At 36.8% G+C, this 18,483-nt stretch overlaps 2 protein-coding genes across 3 annotated transcripts in view; both read left to right on the top strand.

Annotated features, from left to right (window-relative positions):
- Nucleotides 1–1,859: 1,859 nt before the first annotated feature.
- Nucleotides 1,860–10,784, top strand: LOC107668012 (adenosine receptor A1-like). The gene is made up of 2 exons (XM_016459744.1): nt 1,860–2,891; nt 9,683–10,784. The coding sequence occupies exons 1-2, from the start codon at nt 2,551–2,553 to the stop codon at nt 10,368–10,370; spliced, it is 1,029 nt and encodes a 342-aa protein (XP_016315230.1). The 5' UTR covers nt 1,860–2,550; the 3' UTR covers nt 10,371–10,784.
- Nucleotides 10,785–16,727: 5,943 nt separating this feature from the next.
- Nucleotides 16,728–18,483, top strand: part of LOC107668110 (5' exonuclease Apollo-like) — a 7,261-nt gene continuing 5,505 nt past the window's right edge. The window contains exons 1-2 of one of the 2 annotated variants that reach the window (XM_016459902.1): nt 16,728–16,960; nt 17,204–17,439. In XM_016459902.1, the coding sequence (XP_016315388.1) occupies nt 17,248–17,439 (192 nt within the window). In that variant the 5' untranslated portion in view covers nt 16,728–16,960; nt 17,204–17,247. Of the gene's footprint in view, nt 17,042–17,203; nt 17,440–18,483 lie in introns of both variants that reach the window. The other variant, XM_016459904.1, reaches the window with a different exon arrangement.

Here is an 18,483-nt window from a genome sequence, read left to right as displayed (position 1 = left end):
TTATTGAACTACTTGATTTTTAAAATCTTAAACTTTTTTTCCCCATGTTCTTAATTTATGTTTTGCATGGTTTCATCTGTATGTAGATCAGCTCCAAATACTGTTTCAGTATGAATATACACATTTTTTTCTTGCCAACAAAAAAAAGCACTTTAAAACTGTAGGCGACTATATAAAAGCCAGTCCCGTGTAGTCATATAAGACTTACTTCATAACATAGGAATGTGGCGTCTCTTTCCTCAGAATCGGCAGGATAAATCTCATGTCGTAATTCTGTGTGCATGAACGAATTCACCGCCCTTGATGGATCGTGCAGAAATTTCTCATATGGAAATGAGTCAGGCACTGTGGTGCAACCAGATTTCTCATGCCATGTATTTTCCTACTTGCTAAATCACCTGCATCTAGTGTGGAGGGGTCTGTGCTTTGTCTCTGAGCTCACACTCAAAAGCTGGAGAGACCATGAATGAAAGCACTGAGCGGGCTTTGACCGGGATGTGTCAGGAGGAAGACTTCATTATGATTCACCTCAAAAAGAGGAGATTTTTGTCAGCCAGACAGAGGCTCAGTCACTGATCCACAATACCAACTAGGGCTGTGCGATATTGAAGAAAAATGCGATATGCGATAACTCGTTCTGTGAACTTCTATAACTATCTTGTGTCATATATATATGGTTATTTGAATGTATGTATGTACCAAGAGTTCTTGTAAAACCACAACAAATTCCTTGTGTTTGCGCACACTTAAGTGGTGAATAAATCTCATTCTGATTCTGATTCTAATAAGAAAGCACCCCTACAACAACTTCTGAAAGTGAACGGTAGTGTTTTACTCAATGTCATTTTAACATTAGTGTAATCATTTTAACATGAGTTTAGGAACTGAATAATAAAAAATAAAACTGCGTAGTATTTACTCTTTGAATTCAATATGCACTGATTCTTATTTAACCTAAAAAAGTTATTTAGGTAAGAGCAGTGAGTGATTTTCTTTGTCTTTTGTTCATGGCCCCAAATATTGCAAGCTGTAGCGATATGCATATTGCGAAATGTACATTTGCGATATTTCGATTATTTCGATATATTGCACAGCCCTAATACCAACACATATAACATTGTCTCTAGAATTTGTAATGTTATACAATATTTGTTCTTATATAAATACTGTAAATGTTATATAAATATTATTTATTTAAAATATACATTGTGTTTTTATTTGATATTTTTGTATGTTCACATTTTGCTAAAAGCTTTATTCATCTATTTAAAGGCAGGTTACACTGAGACAATTTATATAAAAAATGACTTTCAACAATGAACCTACAAAGATAAATATTCAGTGGAGTAAAAACTGGGACAACTAGGCCTGGTCTCCTCTGTTTAAAACTTAAACATCAAAAGGACCTTGCAAAGTGTGTCATACATAATTTTGTTTTGCTTTATTAGACTGTCTTTGTTTGTGAGATAACTGGAGCATACTGTGATTTTTTTTAACTGATGTCTCAGCTGGCACATTAAGCTTATTGTAGATTATTAAACCTATTAGTTTCCTTAAAATGGTGCAAATATATTTCTTATTACATGTTATATCTTTCATGGGGCGTCTTTGAGCGTTTAAATAGTCACTGCTCATCAGGCACTGTCACCTCCTACTCCCCTCCACTCATGGTGCAATGCTGTCTCATATCTGTAGAGCAGACTAATATTACACGAAACACTTGGGCACGGTCAGTCCCACTTTTTATCCCGAGCGTCAAAGTTAAATGCTCACTTAAGACAAATACAATGATGGCTCTCTACAAAAGAAAGTAGCGAACGCAGGTTGTCCCTCAGCCATTCTCAAGGAGGGAACCAAAATAGACGGCGCGGTGTTTGGGATAGTGTTTTTTCTCCTGTCAAAGGAAAACGGAACGACCTTTTGTTTTGACATTTTGAAGAATCTACACGGGTTAGTTGGACTTATTTTGCTCCCAAACGTGTTTTAAATTGCTAACAGGGCGAGTATGGGTGAGACAAAGGGCTCTACCCATCGACGGCTATTCTGGGGCAGCGCATAGCTCACGAGAGTGCTGAGTGAGAACGACCCGCGCTCTGGACAATATCTGGTTTCACATATCCGTGGAACAAATATGGTGCGTCTTTTAATTTATTTTCCGACTCATTGGACATCCAGAGAACTGCCTGACAGTTGTAGATGACACGGATACATTTATTTGAACGATTTTGGGATGAATAAGTGGCGCGCGCATCTCTCGCACGAGCGCAGGTGGACCTAATGAAGAGGCGCTAAAGTAAACGAAAAGAAAACGCGAAAAACCCAGCGATATTTTCAGCTGAATATTTTGTAAGTCACTTTTGTGGTTTTGTGGGGTTTATTCTTCTCCCGTTCGTAGATTCCCAACTGTGAATAGGCATGTGTGGAATAAGGCATTAACGGGAGGATTTTTCTCTGGACTACTACAGTTAATCAATTTACACATCACTTTCACTTGAAACCCCATTGCCGCGTGGATATTCAACGTACTATCGATTCCCGTCGAGTGGAAGAATGCCTGAGGACCTCTCCGCGGCCAAAGCCCTCTACATGGGCATGGAGGTGGTGATCGCCGTGTCATCCGTGATAGGAAACGTGATGGTGGTTTGGGCGGTAAAAATTAATAGATCGCTTAGAGATACTACGTTTTGCTTCATTGTTTCTCTGGCGCTCGCGGACATTGCAGTAGGAGCGCTGGTCATACCACTGGCGATAACTATAAGTATCGGACTCCAGACTCACTTCTACAGCTGTCTGCTGGTGGCGTGCACGGTACTGGTTCTGACCCAAAGTTCTATCCTCGCCTTGCTCGCTATAGCCATCGACCGATACCTGAGGGTCAAGATCCCAACCAGGTAAAGTTATCATTCCCTCATTCCATCTGGTGTTCCTGTGCTGTAAGAAGTAAATACACCTTTACTTATATGCTACTGTGCATTATGTTGTCATACAGCCTATCATATGTCACACATGCACATTAAGGTTTTTCTTTCGTTTGAGGACGTACTTTATATATTGTTTTTATACTGAGCTAATGGTATTTTCATCCTCTATAAGCCTACCTCAAACATAACTTTTTTGTATTTTTAGAGATTATTCCTTGTGGTGATTATTGGCTGTTCCCCACAAAACATGATCCATCCACCAATCCTTATACATATTGTGTCTATACTGTCTATGATCCAACTATAGGCCTACATATATTGCCAAAAGTATTGGGACACCCCCTTCTAATTAAAAGGTTTGACTACTTTAGTAATTTCCATGAGTACAAATCTTAATGTTTAAGCATATAATGATATTCTAGGGAATTGTGTGCTAAATTTATAGCAACAGTTTGGACAGGACCCTTTTCTATTCTCAGGGTATATACAGGAATCATGGAGTTAAATTTAATACAAACAACTGACACAACTTATTGAGGAGGGAAAATAAAGCTCTCCGAGCTAACGAGACAATGAGTTCACACGGTATATTCAAAAGATGTATTTGTAACATCAACTCTTATAACTGTATGCAAACCATAGCTCTTTTGTGGAACACTTCTCATGACAAACGCCTGACTGATCAAACAGTTTACCTGTGATTACAGAGTGCTTGATTTGATGCAGACTTGACAGTGTCAGTGTTGCACCTGATTGTGTTGAATGATCATGGAAGGTAAAATAATGATACACACAGTATATTCAAAAGACGTATTTGTAACATCAACTCTTATAACTGTATGCAAACCATAGCTCTTTTGTGGAACACTTCTCATGACAAACGCCTGACTGATCAAACAGTTTACCTGTGATTACAGAGTGCTTGATTTGATGCAGACTTGACAACAACTATTACATCATTTTAATTGTGCATCCCAAGCCCAAGCCAGTAAAAAAAAAACAGCCCAAAGTAGCGCAATTACCCTGTCCCAAATATAAAAATGTCATTTCCATCCCTAAAATACATATTTTACAGTCACTGTTATGCACATTTATCATAAACACAGCTCAAATGCTTCCTACTAGTGTGGCCCAAAACATGTAGCACAGTTTTATTACAGGTAGAATGCAAAATGTTTTAGTACAAGCATTTCAACCAAATGTAATTTATGCAATATTTTGCGGGATTCCATAAATAAACAACACAGAACCCCACTATTCGGACAAATATACATAATGAAAAGATGATACAAAATTTAATACCTTGGAAAATGGCATTTAAGACTTTTTAATACTTATTAAGGGCCTTAATTTTCTCTAAATTGATTTATCAACTTTTAATACTTTTTAAATCCCCGCCGACACCCTGATTCTAACATGACAATGCATCTGTGTATAAGGCAAGGTTAAAAAAAACGTTGCTATAACATTAGAAGCACACAGTTCCCTAGAATATCATTATATGCTTAAACATTAAGATTTGTACTCGTGGAAATTCCTAAAGTAGTCAAACCTGTTCATTAGATGTAGGGGTGCGCCGATCCTATATTCAGTATGGGTATAGCTCCGATACTGGCATTTTCTGCTGGATCGGGTATCGGTCAGACGAGGCCGATCCAAATCCGATATTCGGCGTATACTATTGTGTTATTGTTAAGCCCCACGAAAGCCACAAAAAAAAACATTATAAAGTTTATAATATGTTATTATATATTAATTTATAATATGTGACCCTGGACCACAAAACTAGTAACAAGGGTAAATTTTCTGAAATTGAGATTTATGCATCATCTGAAAGCTGAATAAATAAGCTTTCCATTGATATATGGTTTGTTAGGATAGGACAATATTGGGCGAGATACAACCATTAGAAAATCTGGAATCTGAGGGTGCAAAAAAATCAAAATACAGAGAAAATCGCCTTTAAAGTTGTCCAAATGAAGTTCTTAGCAATGTATATTACTAATCAAAATTTATGTTTTGATATATTTACAGTAGGAAATTTACAAAATAGCTTCATCAAACGTGATCTTTACTTAATATCCTAATGATTTTTGGCATAAAAGAAAAATCAATAATTCTGACCCATACCATGTATTTTTGGCTATTGCTAGAAATATACCTGTGCTACTTAAGACTGGTTTTGTGATCCAGGGTCACATATATGTTTATACATAAATATATTACTTGTTCTTCATGAATGTATTTTACAACAATACAAAATTTTGCTAAATTTTAACTGCAAAAATTTTAGTGCTACACTTATTCACTTTTATTTGTACCCCACTAAATAATGTTTCTTTTTTTCACTAAAAGTTTAGCTTTTATAAAATTAGATTTTATAAACTCATGATTTTTCTAGAGTAACTTTTCCTACCGAATTGTCCACTAACCTAGTTTATAATAGCATTTTTGTCATAGATTATGGTTATATATTTTTTTCGTTTGTTATTTTTCTTTATAATGAAGTTGTCTATATTTAGTAGATTGTGTGTAACACACAAAAGAGTGACGATCAGGTCAACACCAAGCAGAAACCTTCCGGTCTCTCTCTTGAAACCAACACGGAAGTGACTAAAACTGCAATTCTCGACTGGCCGCTAGAGGCTGGCTCCAAAAGGGAGTCAGTCCCATAGACTCCCCATGTTAAAATGCCCAACTTTACAGCAGAAAAAAAATATGTTTACAGCCTGGTACAAAAAGTGGTTTTGGGCTATACAGCTAATTTTGCCCTTCATGACAACTGTGAGGGGGTGAATTTTTTTATAACTCATCTGTTTAAATTATATTAAGCCTTAAAGTTCTGCATAATTAAGGGTGTGGCCACTTGAGTGGCAGGTGGACTGCTGTCACCACCGTCGGGCTGGGCAGGTGTGGTTTCAGCAACCAGCTCCCGCCATTTTCGATTATCCGGGAGTGACGTGCTGCCAAAATCGGCCAAGTTGGCTCCGCCCACTTTGAGCTTCAAAAACGCTCTTCAGAAACCTACGGGTGACGTCACGGACACTACGTCCATGTTTTTATACAGTCTACGGTCTATACACATTGAGGTATAGAAATTCTACACTGATTGAAAAAAAACACTGCACTGGTATCAGTATAGGCAGATACTCTTTTTGTCTTATTGCAGCTTGTCTCTGTTCTGGACTTGCACAAAATGCGTTACAAAGCAATAATTTTCCAAAATGTAATTTATGTGAAAATATGAAGTCAAACGCCCGTTAACACAGGCCAGAGACGCTGAAGACGGACGCAAAGAGAAAAATCACTCACTGTTCATGATGCAGGAACTATTGGAAGAAAATCCTCAATAATGATTTGGGTATTTATATGAATGTTTCTGAGGGGAACTGACTGTCTTCAGAAAAGTTGAGATGGTATCTTCTGTTCATCTCGTCTCTGTATAATTCACATTAAAGCAGTGTTTCAGCACAGCGTAACCAAGGAAACGCTGTATGTGCTGTACCATAAGCGCCTCCTGCTGTCAGAGAGTGAATCTGCGTCTCATTCAGAGCTTCTGGTGTTTGTTTCGTTCAGGCATGTAGTATAATTTCATATTATTAAATCAAATTATGTATATGAAATTATAAAAATAAATTATATGAAATGATATCTATATTATATAACTAAAATTAAATAACTGTAATTACAGATTTAGGTTAAATAAAGATGTCAGTCTTTATTTTTCTTCTTTTTTTCTTTTTCACATTAAAAACTGCAAGACAGCCCACAATTCAGCAAACATTTCAGAAACAAATCAAAGAAAAAATAAACAAATATTGCTGTTTCAAATATTTTGTATGTTGCTCAAAAATAAAATATATTGTGTTCAGTGGAAAAAGGTTTTTTTGTTGTTGTTTGTTTTTTACCCAGACATTTAAAAATAACACATTTTAGAGCTGTAACAACAATACCGTGATACCGTGATATTTTTGCTTAAGGTTATCATACCGTCAAAATCTCATACCGGCCCATGCCTAATAGTGTATATAAAGTGGGGTCCAATCACTTGAGACCAATTGCACAGAAAAAAGTTTTAGGATTTAAAACATTTAAAACAAAATTATAATGATAAGATATAATAAGGGCAATAAATGGGAATACGTAAATGTAAAATATCAAATAAAAATGATGAATAAATATTTTGAATACTATTGAATACTATTCTGCAAGTTCCACTTCCACTTGCATAAAGATTTAAATTTTGGAAAAAAAAGGTCATTTTTGCAATCAATCAAAGATCTGCTGAACCATTAATTTATAATAATAATCATATTGGCTACTGTCTGGCCAGACCGTTTTCAAGCAACATGCGGTTTATGTTGCTCAAGGGATACAGATGGAAGAAACGACATGCACGTGACCTAATGACATAATATGACTCATGCGTTTCTGTACTGCTTACACCATATGTGTGCACTATTTGCAGAGCTTACCATAAATTTTACAGTATATGGCACAAAGAATGTGTCTTTAAGTAAGTACAGTTTTTTTAGCACAGGTATTCTTCTTTGGTATATGTGCTTAATTTTTTTTAACCTTTTTTTGTTGCAGTTTCTTTCTTTTTTTATTGTTTCTTGAACTGTCTATACTTCCTGCATATCACTTAATGTCAAGTTTCATGAGATAAATCATATTACTTTATCACATCAATACACTGTCCCAGCCAGATTAAGATTCCAACATGCACACACTATCTGCTTTTAAGTTCTAACTACATCCTATTTGCAAGACTCTATGGCTAGGTTACTCTTTGTCCTCAGAGGAGTTAAGCATACTCAGCATACTCAGCTAAAAGGCATTCCATTTTTAAAGATGCTTTTTGTGAGGCCAATATAGCCACTTCTGTGTTCTGTGCTCTTTTCTCAATTTAATGCATCAAACACAGGAGTCCTGTGTTCAAATCCCAGATGAGCTTATTCCATAATTTTGCATTTAATATTGTGATTTCACTGGCATGATTAATGATTACCATGACCAGTCCAGTACTATAAGCCAGAATTAACATAAAATCAGCCCATTTCAACACTTGTGTGAGGAGACTTGTGGGCAGACACATACCAGCACCAGTCTGAGGGAAGTACCCAACTTATTTCGCAACACGGAAGTAAGCTATTTTCTTTAATTGCGCAAGTCAATGACACAGGAAACCTCGCAAATTCAAGCTGTGGTCGCTCTTATGTAAAAAATTAGGTGGTTAGCACAGGGTGCTGCAAGGAAAAAGTTAACTCCTACAAAATTTATTTTGGAGAGTGAACACAATCCCATGAAGCTGTCGCGAATGAGCTATAGAGAAGTGAAGTGTGTCTGAGAAGTGTATAGAATAGCTGCCCTGAGTCACTGCCTGTCAGCTCTGCCAGGATCAACCACTATGCGCAATAGATGAGAACGCAAGAGACTGAACGGAAGGCCTATTGTGGAGTCCAAAGGTGTGGGGGCAACGGCAGTTTTGCAAATTGCAAATCATATTGCCAGTATAATAATTTGAGTGAGAAGTTGAATACAGTATATTACCTTCTGAATATATTATCTAATATATCATCAGTATATCTCTCTGACATCAGTGCTCAATCTGAGTGAATTCCATGTAAGTTCCATCCCTGTTATCCCAGCATGATCCCAGAATAATGGAAGGGTGAGCTGAAATAAAACTGACTAAAGTTCTACGGTCTACACCTTTTACTGATACAGAATGTAACGTTGCATTACAACCTACTGGCAGAAGACAGGGACAAATGAATCCATTTGAACTCCATTTTATTTTATTTGTTCCACTCTTCAATAATGCATATAGCTTTTATTCTGTATAAAGTGTTGTCATGCTTCACAGCTTTCCAAACACAACCATCTATTTTTGCACAATCCGAAAACTGTTAATTTAATCATAGCAACTTAAAAACAAAGCAAACAGCACTTCTCTTGGACCTACAGTAAACTCTTATAAAAAGGTACAAAACCATCACTGGAGCATTTTTTTCCTGAAAGCATGAGTGAAAACAGAGTAATAGGCTGTGGTTCTGGGCTGCACACAAATCATGCAAAGACTATTAATATTGAGATGAAAGAACAATTTATCATTTAACATTTCTGTTTTTACTTATTGCAGTTGATAAAAGCACGTTCAAGCAATGATTCAAGCCAAAACTCTCTACTGAATCCCTGAACAAACAGGGTCTATTGACTCAGAGCACCTTTGTGTGGAATTCAGTCAGACAGCTCCAGAGACTTGAAAGTCTGCCATTAAATCACAGGTACCTTTGTTCTGAACTCATTCACACAAAAGACAACGAGTTTGGACGTTGGAGAGAGAGCTAGAATCTCAGATAAAAGACCGCATCTCAGAGAAGATGCAAGGATGAGACAAAGTGGGTGTGGCTGAAACAAGCTTTCTGGTGGTGGTACTTTGTCACAATTTAGCTCTTAATTTAAGTTAGACAGCAGGTAAAAGCAGCTGGCTTTGGTCATCCAAACATACCAAGAAGTACTTTGCAAGGTGACCCAGATTCTGTACCGGTAGTAATTACATAGAATTTAGCCTTTTATCTGATTGTAAAATTTATATTGTGGAGATACATGTGTTTTTTATTTTATTGTACAGTTTGTAGTTATAATATTGCTGAAATTGCAGTAATAATAATAATGTGTATCATAAGTCATTGATTTCAATTTTTCTCAAAATTACAATGAAAACTTGTTTCACTCTTATTGTTTTTGTGTTTCAGTTATAAGCGAGTGGTCACTTCCAAACGAGCTGGAATTGCAGTATTCATGTGTTGGACGGTGGCCTTCATAGTCGGCTTGACTCCCATGCTTGGCTGGAACAATTTACACAACCTGCAACATAATAACAATGGCTCAATCGGCCCTGACCTCATCGTTACCTGCCAGTTTGAGAACGTCATCAGCATGGAGTACATGGTCTACTTCAACTTTTTCGGTTGGGTGCTTCCCCCTTTGCTTTTCATGCTCATCATTTACTCTGAAATCTTCTACATGATCCACAAGCAGCTAAATAAGAAGGTGTCCGGCCACTCTGAACCAAATAAGTATTACGACAAAGAATTGAAGCTGGCGAAGTCTCTGGCGCTAGTCCTTTTCTTGTTCGCTGTTAGCTGGCTTCCTCTCCACATTATGAACTGCATCACACTCTTCTGTCCGAAGTGTGAGAAGCCCATGTTCCTCATTTATATTGCAATTCTGCTCACGCATGGCAATTCTGCTGTCAACCCTATTGTTTATGCTTTCCGCATAAAAAAATTTCGTACTGCGTTCCAAAGGATCTGGAAGCAGTACTTCTGCTGCAAGGAGGCTCCTCCCCCTGAGAGCCAGCCAAGCGAGAGACTGGATAACAACCACTACATCGCTGCCGCCGTCGCTGCTCCAGAACCTGCTTTGGAACATAACGTCTGACTGACATCGCAGGATTCTCTAAGGAGGTCGAATGGCTTCTGCTGGCTGGACGTCCAAAGCTGTCATGTCTTGGTTTGTCTCTTTTGAATGTAAATCAGAGCTCACCACAGACTCTTCTGGCTGAAATGTCCCTTTATTGGAATAATGAGACAGCATTACTGTAAAAAGCACCAAATGAGTCAAAATCATTTTGAAGCCACAGGTGTAAGTATCCACCCAGACTGGCCCAAAGACGGAATCCAATTGGTGGCCGAAGGTATAATTTGTGTAGGTGTTTTACTTGCGCTTCTGCAAAGTTCACTTAATTTATCAGGATTTAGTTTCAATTTTAGTCTAGCTCCGTGTTCAATCTGACTCAAATTTAAAGTGATCATCACATGTAGGCGATATTTCTAATTAAAAACTGATCACAAATATCGATTGTTCATTATTTATTATTTAGATATTTGATTATTCTGGAAATCCCATACTTTCAATTAATCATTCATTAATGACCTGGTTTCGCTTAGTAATTCATGGTGAACACACTGCACAAACTGGCCAGTTCTGTACTTACTCAGAGGATACAGGGTGATTAAATACCTTTAAGTAGGCTGCACCCTGCTAGCACATAACAAAAAGTGTCATTTTTCTCTATAATGAAAACTGTAACTTGTTAAGCCAGTGACGGTCAGAAATGGATGGGTCAAGGGGCAGTTGAGTAGATCTTCTCTTCAGATTAGAAAGTTTATCGTTTTGTTGCATGGAATCTGTTTTGTGTGAATTCCTGACGTTTGGTTTCATGAAGAGATAATTTCACCTCTTACACAGTAAATCTTGCTTTATGTCTTAAATCTTGCCTTGAAGGATGTTTTTAAATCAAATTAATTTGACAGTAAATATCATGCAATTAAATTATAAAAACATAAGGTATAATGAATCAAAAGAATTGCACACAATTGTGTTTTGTGCAGTTATAAATATATATATATTTCTGTAATATATATATATATATGTCACTTTAAGAGAATGCACTGTCTGATCCAGTGCACTGATACAGTACGTTCAGCCGGCTATGTCGGCATTTTGACAATTTTTGTGTGAATTTGTCCATTTAAACACAATACTTCAGAGAGAGCTTAATATTTGTGCACGTTCTGGTTCTGAGGTGTGGGTTTGCGCGCTTCGGATGAGCGCACACACAAATCTCAATGCGCGTGCGAGCACGCATCCTCTGGCTCTTAAATGTTTAAACTGGCAAAGCTTAAATGAGTTTAGTTTTAAACACAGATATCAACGTGTGCTGTTCAGGTCTCACCTGTGCGCGCGCGCTATCAGCACCCGGGTGATGACGGAATAAATGACTTCTCATATTCCATCATACGGCATTCGCATTGAACAAAAGTGAATGGTTTGTCCACGTCTTTTTTTTCCCATCGCTGTTGTTGTAATGTACTGGGAAGCCAGAATGCACATCCATCAACAGAAACATACATTAGCCGAACCCTGTTTGTTTTACGTGTTATTTATAGCAAACCATATTACAGATGCGTTGTCAGATTTAAGTTGAACCGCGGTCCTAGCGCATGCCGAACCGTGTGTGGAGAACCGTACGGTTCGATTTTTTTCCGTGAACCGTTCCACCCCTACAATACATTCACAACATGCTGCTGTGAGCATGTAAGAAATATTGCTGCTGCAAATATAACATACATGAAATAACCCCCATATAGCATATATGAATCACCTCGTAGCAGATCTATACAGGTGGAGCTGGGGAAGGTGGAGGGTTTCTGAAGCAAGCTGCAACTGCTACAGCAAGCACTAGTCATATATTTGAATGTTGAGCAGCGAGCTCATTGGCTACCGATACAGGAGAGAACCAATCAGCTGTGCCATGTGATGATGTCATTAGGTCAGATTGAGTTAGACCTATCGGACTGCGCCATCTAGAGTTTCATGCCAGAACTCTGTACATATCATCACCAGTTATTGGTTCAACATGAATGTATGCAGAACAGATATCATAGCGCTGTACACTCTCAGGTTCTTGGATACTCTTCTTGTATTCTGAACCTTTGCACAATGACGGGAAGAGGATGTCAGAAATAGTGACAAGGAGGTGGACACAGGTTTTTCTTGTCCTATTATGGAGTGTCTCAGCGCAGGTCTGTTATTGTGAAGGACAAAAAAAAAATGTACTGCAGGCAGCTGACATTGGAATTTACTCACAGATGCAGTGAGGTTCTCTTGCCTTTTAGTAAAATTGTGTTTGTTTGTGTGTGTGTGTGTGTGTGTGTGTGTGTGTGTGTGTGTGTGTGTGCGCGTGTGCGTGTGTGTGTGCAAGTGTATGTTTGGGTGCATATCATAACAAAACTGGAATTGTTTGAGGATATGAAGATACACTGAAGTCCTATATCCTTTTTTGGTGACCGGAAAAACTGTCAGTACCTAAGACTAAATCTCCAGTTTGAATATATTCAGGGTTAATAAATTATCAAAACCAATACTGTATTACCTTTCAGTATTATAGCAGAATTTAGCTACACTTGTTCCAGAATCATAATGATCAGTTTTAAAACAAAAATATTCTACACTACTGAATTACATTTTGACTTGTCTTTTTGGGTGAAGTAACCCCAATAAAGGTGAAGTGTGTAATTTTTGGGATGATAAAATGATTTCTCTTGTCCCAACTATAAGTAAAGCCATTTGTTGGTTGATTTCCCTGAAAAGTTTAAACACTGTGGCTCTGAGGAGCCATCAAAACATTGCTCTGTTTGTTTGAGCATCCTGACCAGCTTGACTCCGACATCCTGACCGTGAGTTTGGGATACCAATTGCACATGGGGGAGTGTTTGGGAATTATTTTTGCAGTTCCGTTTGGTCACTCTAGTGGCGTACGAATTACACACTTCGCTTGTCACACTAGTGTGGCGATTTTGATCTCACATGCGGATGAAATACCAGGTCTATACTGACATCAAAGCTGAACATGTATCTAACCTGTACATAGTAATTTTATGCACTCTGTCCAAGTACATTATGTTCATAATTGTTAAACAGACAGTTGTGGAATTACAATCACTTGTACATGAAATATTTGAGTAAATGGGAACAATGGGCTAATTCATTTTGCCATATTGTTTTTACTTCACTGCAACAGACAGACAGTATAAATGAGTGGTATTGCATTGCCTGAATGAGGAGGTGTGAGCTTCCTGTCCCTGAACCCCATGCAGTTCTCAATGTGATCGAAAACAGAAATAATCACTTTACTATCAATGGAAATACTTCATCATCATTCATAATCATTCATCATCTTTACTGTCAGCATATTTGCCTTACTCTAGCTGTTGGTATCATCTTTTGCTTGTCTCATACTAATGAAAGACAATAAAAAAATCTAATTTAAAAATTACTCTTGTGGTAAATAATATCTTGAGTGAAAAGTAGACATTTAGCTCCAAATAAGCCTCTATTATGTCATTGTTCCTCTCATGCATGAGCATAAAGCAGCCAAGAAAGCAGTGAAGATTCTTGGTAGAAGTAACACAGGTCCCAGGGGTCCACATGTGTGGCTAGTGGGTTGGTTGGCACAGATTTTTGTTGAATATCTCAAATGGAAAAAATATTAACCCAATTTGGTGCAAACAAATGTTTTTAGGGAAAGACATACACATTAAATGTCATAAAATATTTTATTAATCTTGTTAATGCATAACTAAATGTATATTAATTAACATATTATGGAAATGGTTAATGGTTAAACAGCTATAGCTCTGAAATGGTAGCAACAAAAATATAAAAATATAAAACATGATTCATTTACAGTATGATGCTTTTTGCTCTGCCAGTTGCTTTTTTAACATATTAACAAAGTCTATTCTATTATTGTTATATGTGTGTATGCGTCAGTAAGTATGTAGAGGTAAATGATCATGCTACGAATGATTAATTAAAAGGAAATAATTACACATGATAAATGATTTTAGCTGCAACATAATTTATTACAGACTTCCAAATCTGGTTCCTATCTATATTAAATAACATGAATATATCTTAGATCCATCTTTAATTGCTGAGCAATATATTTTAGATATATATCTGTAATCAATGAGTGGTTCAAGAGATCAAATTTCAGATGCATTCAGTAATGAAACAGAAGTTAACCCTGTGCCAACCTACAGTTTTCCCAATTGTGTATTAACCTATATCTTTAGTGTGGGTGTCGGTTCCTCGTATGCCTAGTCACAGTATGCTGGTGATATTCCCTATTAAATATCTATTTTAAGAATTCCTCAAGCTTTATAGTGATGTGCTAAAAAGGAATCAGGATACTCTGCGCTATATCAGTGTTATAGCGATCTCTAGTGGACTTAAAGGGTGCCGAATATAAAACAAAGCATGCTGTAAACCAGTGGTTCTCAAACCTCTCCATGAAGTACCCCCAGCACTGTACATTTAAAAGTAGCCATTTATCTGCAAATAAGCCTCTATTATGCCATTGTTCCTCTCATGCATGAGTAGAAAGCAGTCAAGAAAGCAGTGAAGATTCTTGGTAAAAATAACAGGTCCCAGGGCTCCACATTTGTGGGTTGGTTGGCACAGTTTTTATTTTTTTGTTGAATATCTCAAGTGGAAATAATATTAACCCAATTATGTGCAAACAAAAGATAAAGACATACACATTAAATGTCACAAAATATTTTATAAATCTTGTTAATTCATGATAGAAATAAAAAGCTATAGCTTTGAGATGGTAGCAAGCAACAACAATATAAAAAACAAGATTCATATTAATCATTTACAGTATGATGTTTTTTGCTCTCCCAGTTGCTTTTTTAGTATATTAACAAATTCTGTTCTATTATTATTATATATGTGTGTAGGTTTCTCTAAGTATGTTAATTATAATGCTGCTATGAATGATTAATTAAAAGGAAATAATTACACATGATAAATGATTTTAGCTGCAACATAATTTATTACAGACTTCCAAATCTGGTTCCTATCTATATTAAATAACATGAATATATCTTAGATCCATCTTTAATTGCTGAGCAATATATTTTAGATATATATCTGTAATCAATGAGTGGTTCAAGAGATCAAATTTCAGATGCATTCAGTAATGAAACAGAAGTTAACCCTGTGCCAACCTACAGTTTTCCCAATTGTGTATTAACCTATATCTTTAGTGTGGGTGTCGGTTCCTCGTATGCCTAGTCACAGTATGCTGGTGATATTCCCTATTAAATATCTATTTTAAGAATTCCTCAAGCTTTATAGTGATGTGCTAAAAAGGAATCAGGATACTCTGCGCTATATCAGTGTTATAGCGATCTCTAGTGGACTTAAAGGGTGCCGAATATAAAACAAAGCATGCTGTAAACCAGTGGTTCTCAAACCTCTCCATGAAGTACCCCCAGCACTGTACATTTTGTATGTCTCCCTATATCTGACACACTCACTTCAGGTCTTGCAGTCTCCACTAATGAGCTGATGAGTTGAATCAGGTGTGGTAGATAAGGGAGACATACAAAATGTGCAGGGCCGGGGGTACTCCAGGACAGGTTTGAGAACCACTACTGTAAATAATAGACCGATTTTGCCAGGTTAAAAAATAAGCCTCAATCAAAAACATATTTTGGAGTAAAGATAATGACCACAATCAAAATACACAAAATCTAAATATATAGCGCAAATATATTTCATTCAAGCGAAAATAGTTAAGCTAACAATTAACATATTAACACTAGACACCTTAAAGATAATGTAGACCAAAAATCTTTGTCATATCTTTATGTTAACATACTTTACTAGCCTTTTGTTTTGGAGCTTTGATGCAGTCATCATCTTCTCATGGTGCAAAAATAAACTGCTCCGGTCATGTGATAATTTGCACTAACCATGTGAAATTGCACATATTTAATTGAGACCCTTTATTTTTTTTCCATGTTTGCAGGAAATGCACTAAAACATCCGTCAGTAAGATTTTTAGAGCTTTAACAATGAAAACCTTCTTGTGACCGGTGGGATTAAATGGTTAAGTAAAAACATATCAGCTGCATTATATGTGAATTTATATCTCTCTACAACTGTCCACCAAAGTACAAACACAAAGAAAGAAAGAAAGAAAGAAAGAAAGAAAGAAAGAAAGAAAGAGAGAGACCACCATTAACATAAATAAAGCAAATGAACCGAAGCGGTATTTAAAAGCAACTTATTTTAAGTTTCAATGGCACTTAATATCATCCACTGTGATCCAATAGTCGAAAAAAAATGTGACAGGTTGAAGCAGTCGTTTCTATGACAATTTCTGGGCTGAGCTCAAGCAAAAAACACGAAACCTGCCCATTACGGAAGCCAGTGACGTCACAAGACGTGGACGGTAAACGTATTTTTTGGCGGACAAACGCGCCTCAAATGCCAGAGCTCGGGAGTGCCTTTCAAAGCGCGCTGAAATCTTTTGAATTTGTAAACATACCGCGACCCTCGTAAGCCCAATGCGCGGATTCAGCATGGCCCTCATCTGCACAAATACACCACTTCATCGCCAGCCCGGCTAACCGGCCTGCTAACACACTCGGATGAACGAGCCGTGACTGGCAAGCATGCATTTATCCTTTTTGACTGACTCTGTGTGCCAAAACAAAGAGATGTTCGTTTACTGCTAGCGCTGCTTGCTTGTAAGCGGTCAGTTACATTGTTACTTTACAAACCCTTGCTAGTGCATACTGAATATTGTGTTTATTTACATTAGTGACAGCTCTGCCACTGAAGTGACGCTTTTCAAACATCAACAAATCCAGTGAAACTGGAACACAGCTTTTGTTAACAAATCCCTTTAGGAATAAGCAGTAGATACCGTCTGAACTCTTCACCGCAGCTCAAAATGAACGGAAAAGTCCTACCAGACACTCCAATAGCTGTAGACTGCTGGCAGCTCCGCAAGTGCCATCACGTCCGTCTGTTCTTCTTGTCTCATATGCACGCGGATCACACCTCTGGCCTGTCATCCACCTGGAGTCACAGGCCCATATACTGCTCTCCTCTCACTGCCAGACTGCTCCAGCGCAAACTCAAGGTGAGGCCAGGCAGCTAGGTTGTCGGGAAAATTTGAAAGAAAAAGAATGATTTTTTTATTGTTATTTTAGTATTATTTGTGTGCTATTACAGTATTTATTGATATTTAGATTTAGGTTATATTGTTATCAGCTATCATTTTAGTTTACGTTTTAGTAATTTTGTTATATGCTTTCATCAGATTTGTTTAAATATTTTATATAGGTTCATTTTTATTTGAGTTTCAGTCATTTTAGTATTTAAGCCTATTTATTTCAGTTAGTTGCCAAATGAACCTTTCTTGTCTTTTTTAAGTTTTAACTTTCTCACCTAATATTTATATTTCTTTATAGCTTTAGTTAACAATAACAAAATTAAATTAAAGTAAAATTTTATTTATATAGCACTTCTAAAGCTACAGCGCACAAAGTGCTTTACACAATATAAAAACACAGTCAAAAAAGATACATTTATAAAGAGCTATATACAATATATGATGATGCAAAAAGATCAAACCCCAAAAAAACAATACAAAATATTAAAGTCAGCTCTATAAAAAAAAATCAATAAACTGGAATAATGTTTATAATGAACAGTGCTTTACAAATAAATGTGATTCTAAATAAATAATAGTGGGTCAAAAAATATAGACAGTAGTCAATATAGTAAGCATGTGCTTTGGCTTAAGTACAGTTACCATATAAAAGGTTTAGTTAATTAAAACAACAAACGTATCTATAATATCACACTTTTTCTCACTTAGTATAAATTGGTCTATACATATTTAAAGAGGTCATATGATGCGATTTCAATTTTTCCTTTCTCTTTGGAGTGTTACAAGCTCTTGGTGCGTAAAGAAGATCTGTAAAGTTGCAAAGACTAAAGTCTCAAATCCAAAGAGATATTCTTTATAAAAGTTCAGAGTCAGCCACGCCTACCTAAAACGGCTCGTTTTAACACGCCCCCACATGTCTACGTCACGATGTGGGAAGATTTGCATAACGCCGCCCAAATGTTCACGCAAAGAAAGAAGGCGTAACTTTTATTCTCGCTGTAGTATTGTTGC

This window comes from Sinocyclocheilus anshuiensis, unplaced genomic scaffold (assembly GCF_001515605.1).
Source record: "Sinocyclocheilus anshuiensis isolate Anshui unplaced genomic scaffold, SAMN03320099.WGS_v1.1 scaffold1024, whole genome shotgun sequence".
NCBI classification, from domain to species: Eukaryota; Metazoa; Chordata; class Actinopteri; order Cypriniformes; family Cyprinidae; genus Sinocyclocheilus; species Sinocyclocheilus anshuiensis.
The sequence above is the reverse complement of the archived record's forward strand: the minus strand, read 5'-3'. Positions and strand labels throughout refer to the sequence as shown.

Excerpts from the sequence above, each read along its gene's own strand:
- LOC107668012 (XM_016459744.1), top strand. The coding sequence starts at position 2,551 with ATGCCTGAGGACCTCTCCGCGGCCAAAGCCCTCTACATGGGCATGGAG. Across the intron at positions 2,892-9,682 it reads AGGGTCAAGATCCCAACCAG|TTATAAGCGAGTGGTCACTT; the intron begins GTAAAGTTATCA and ends TTTGTGTTTCAG.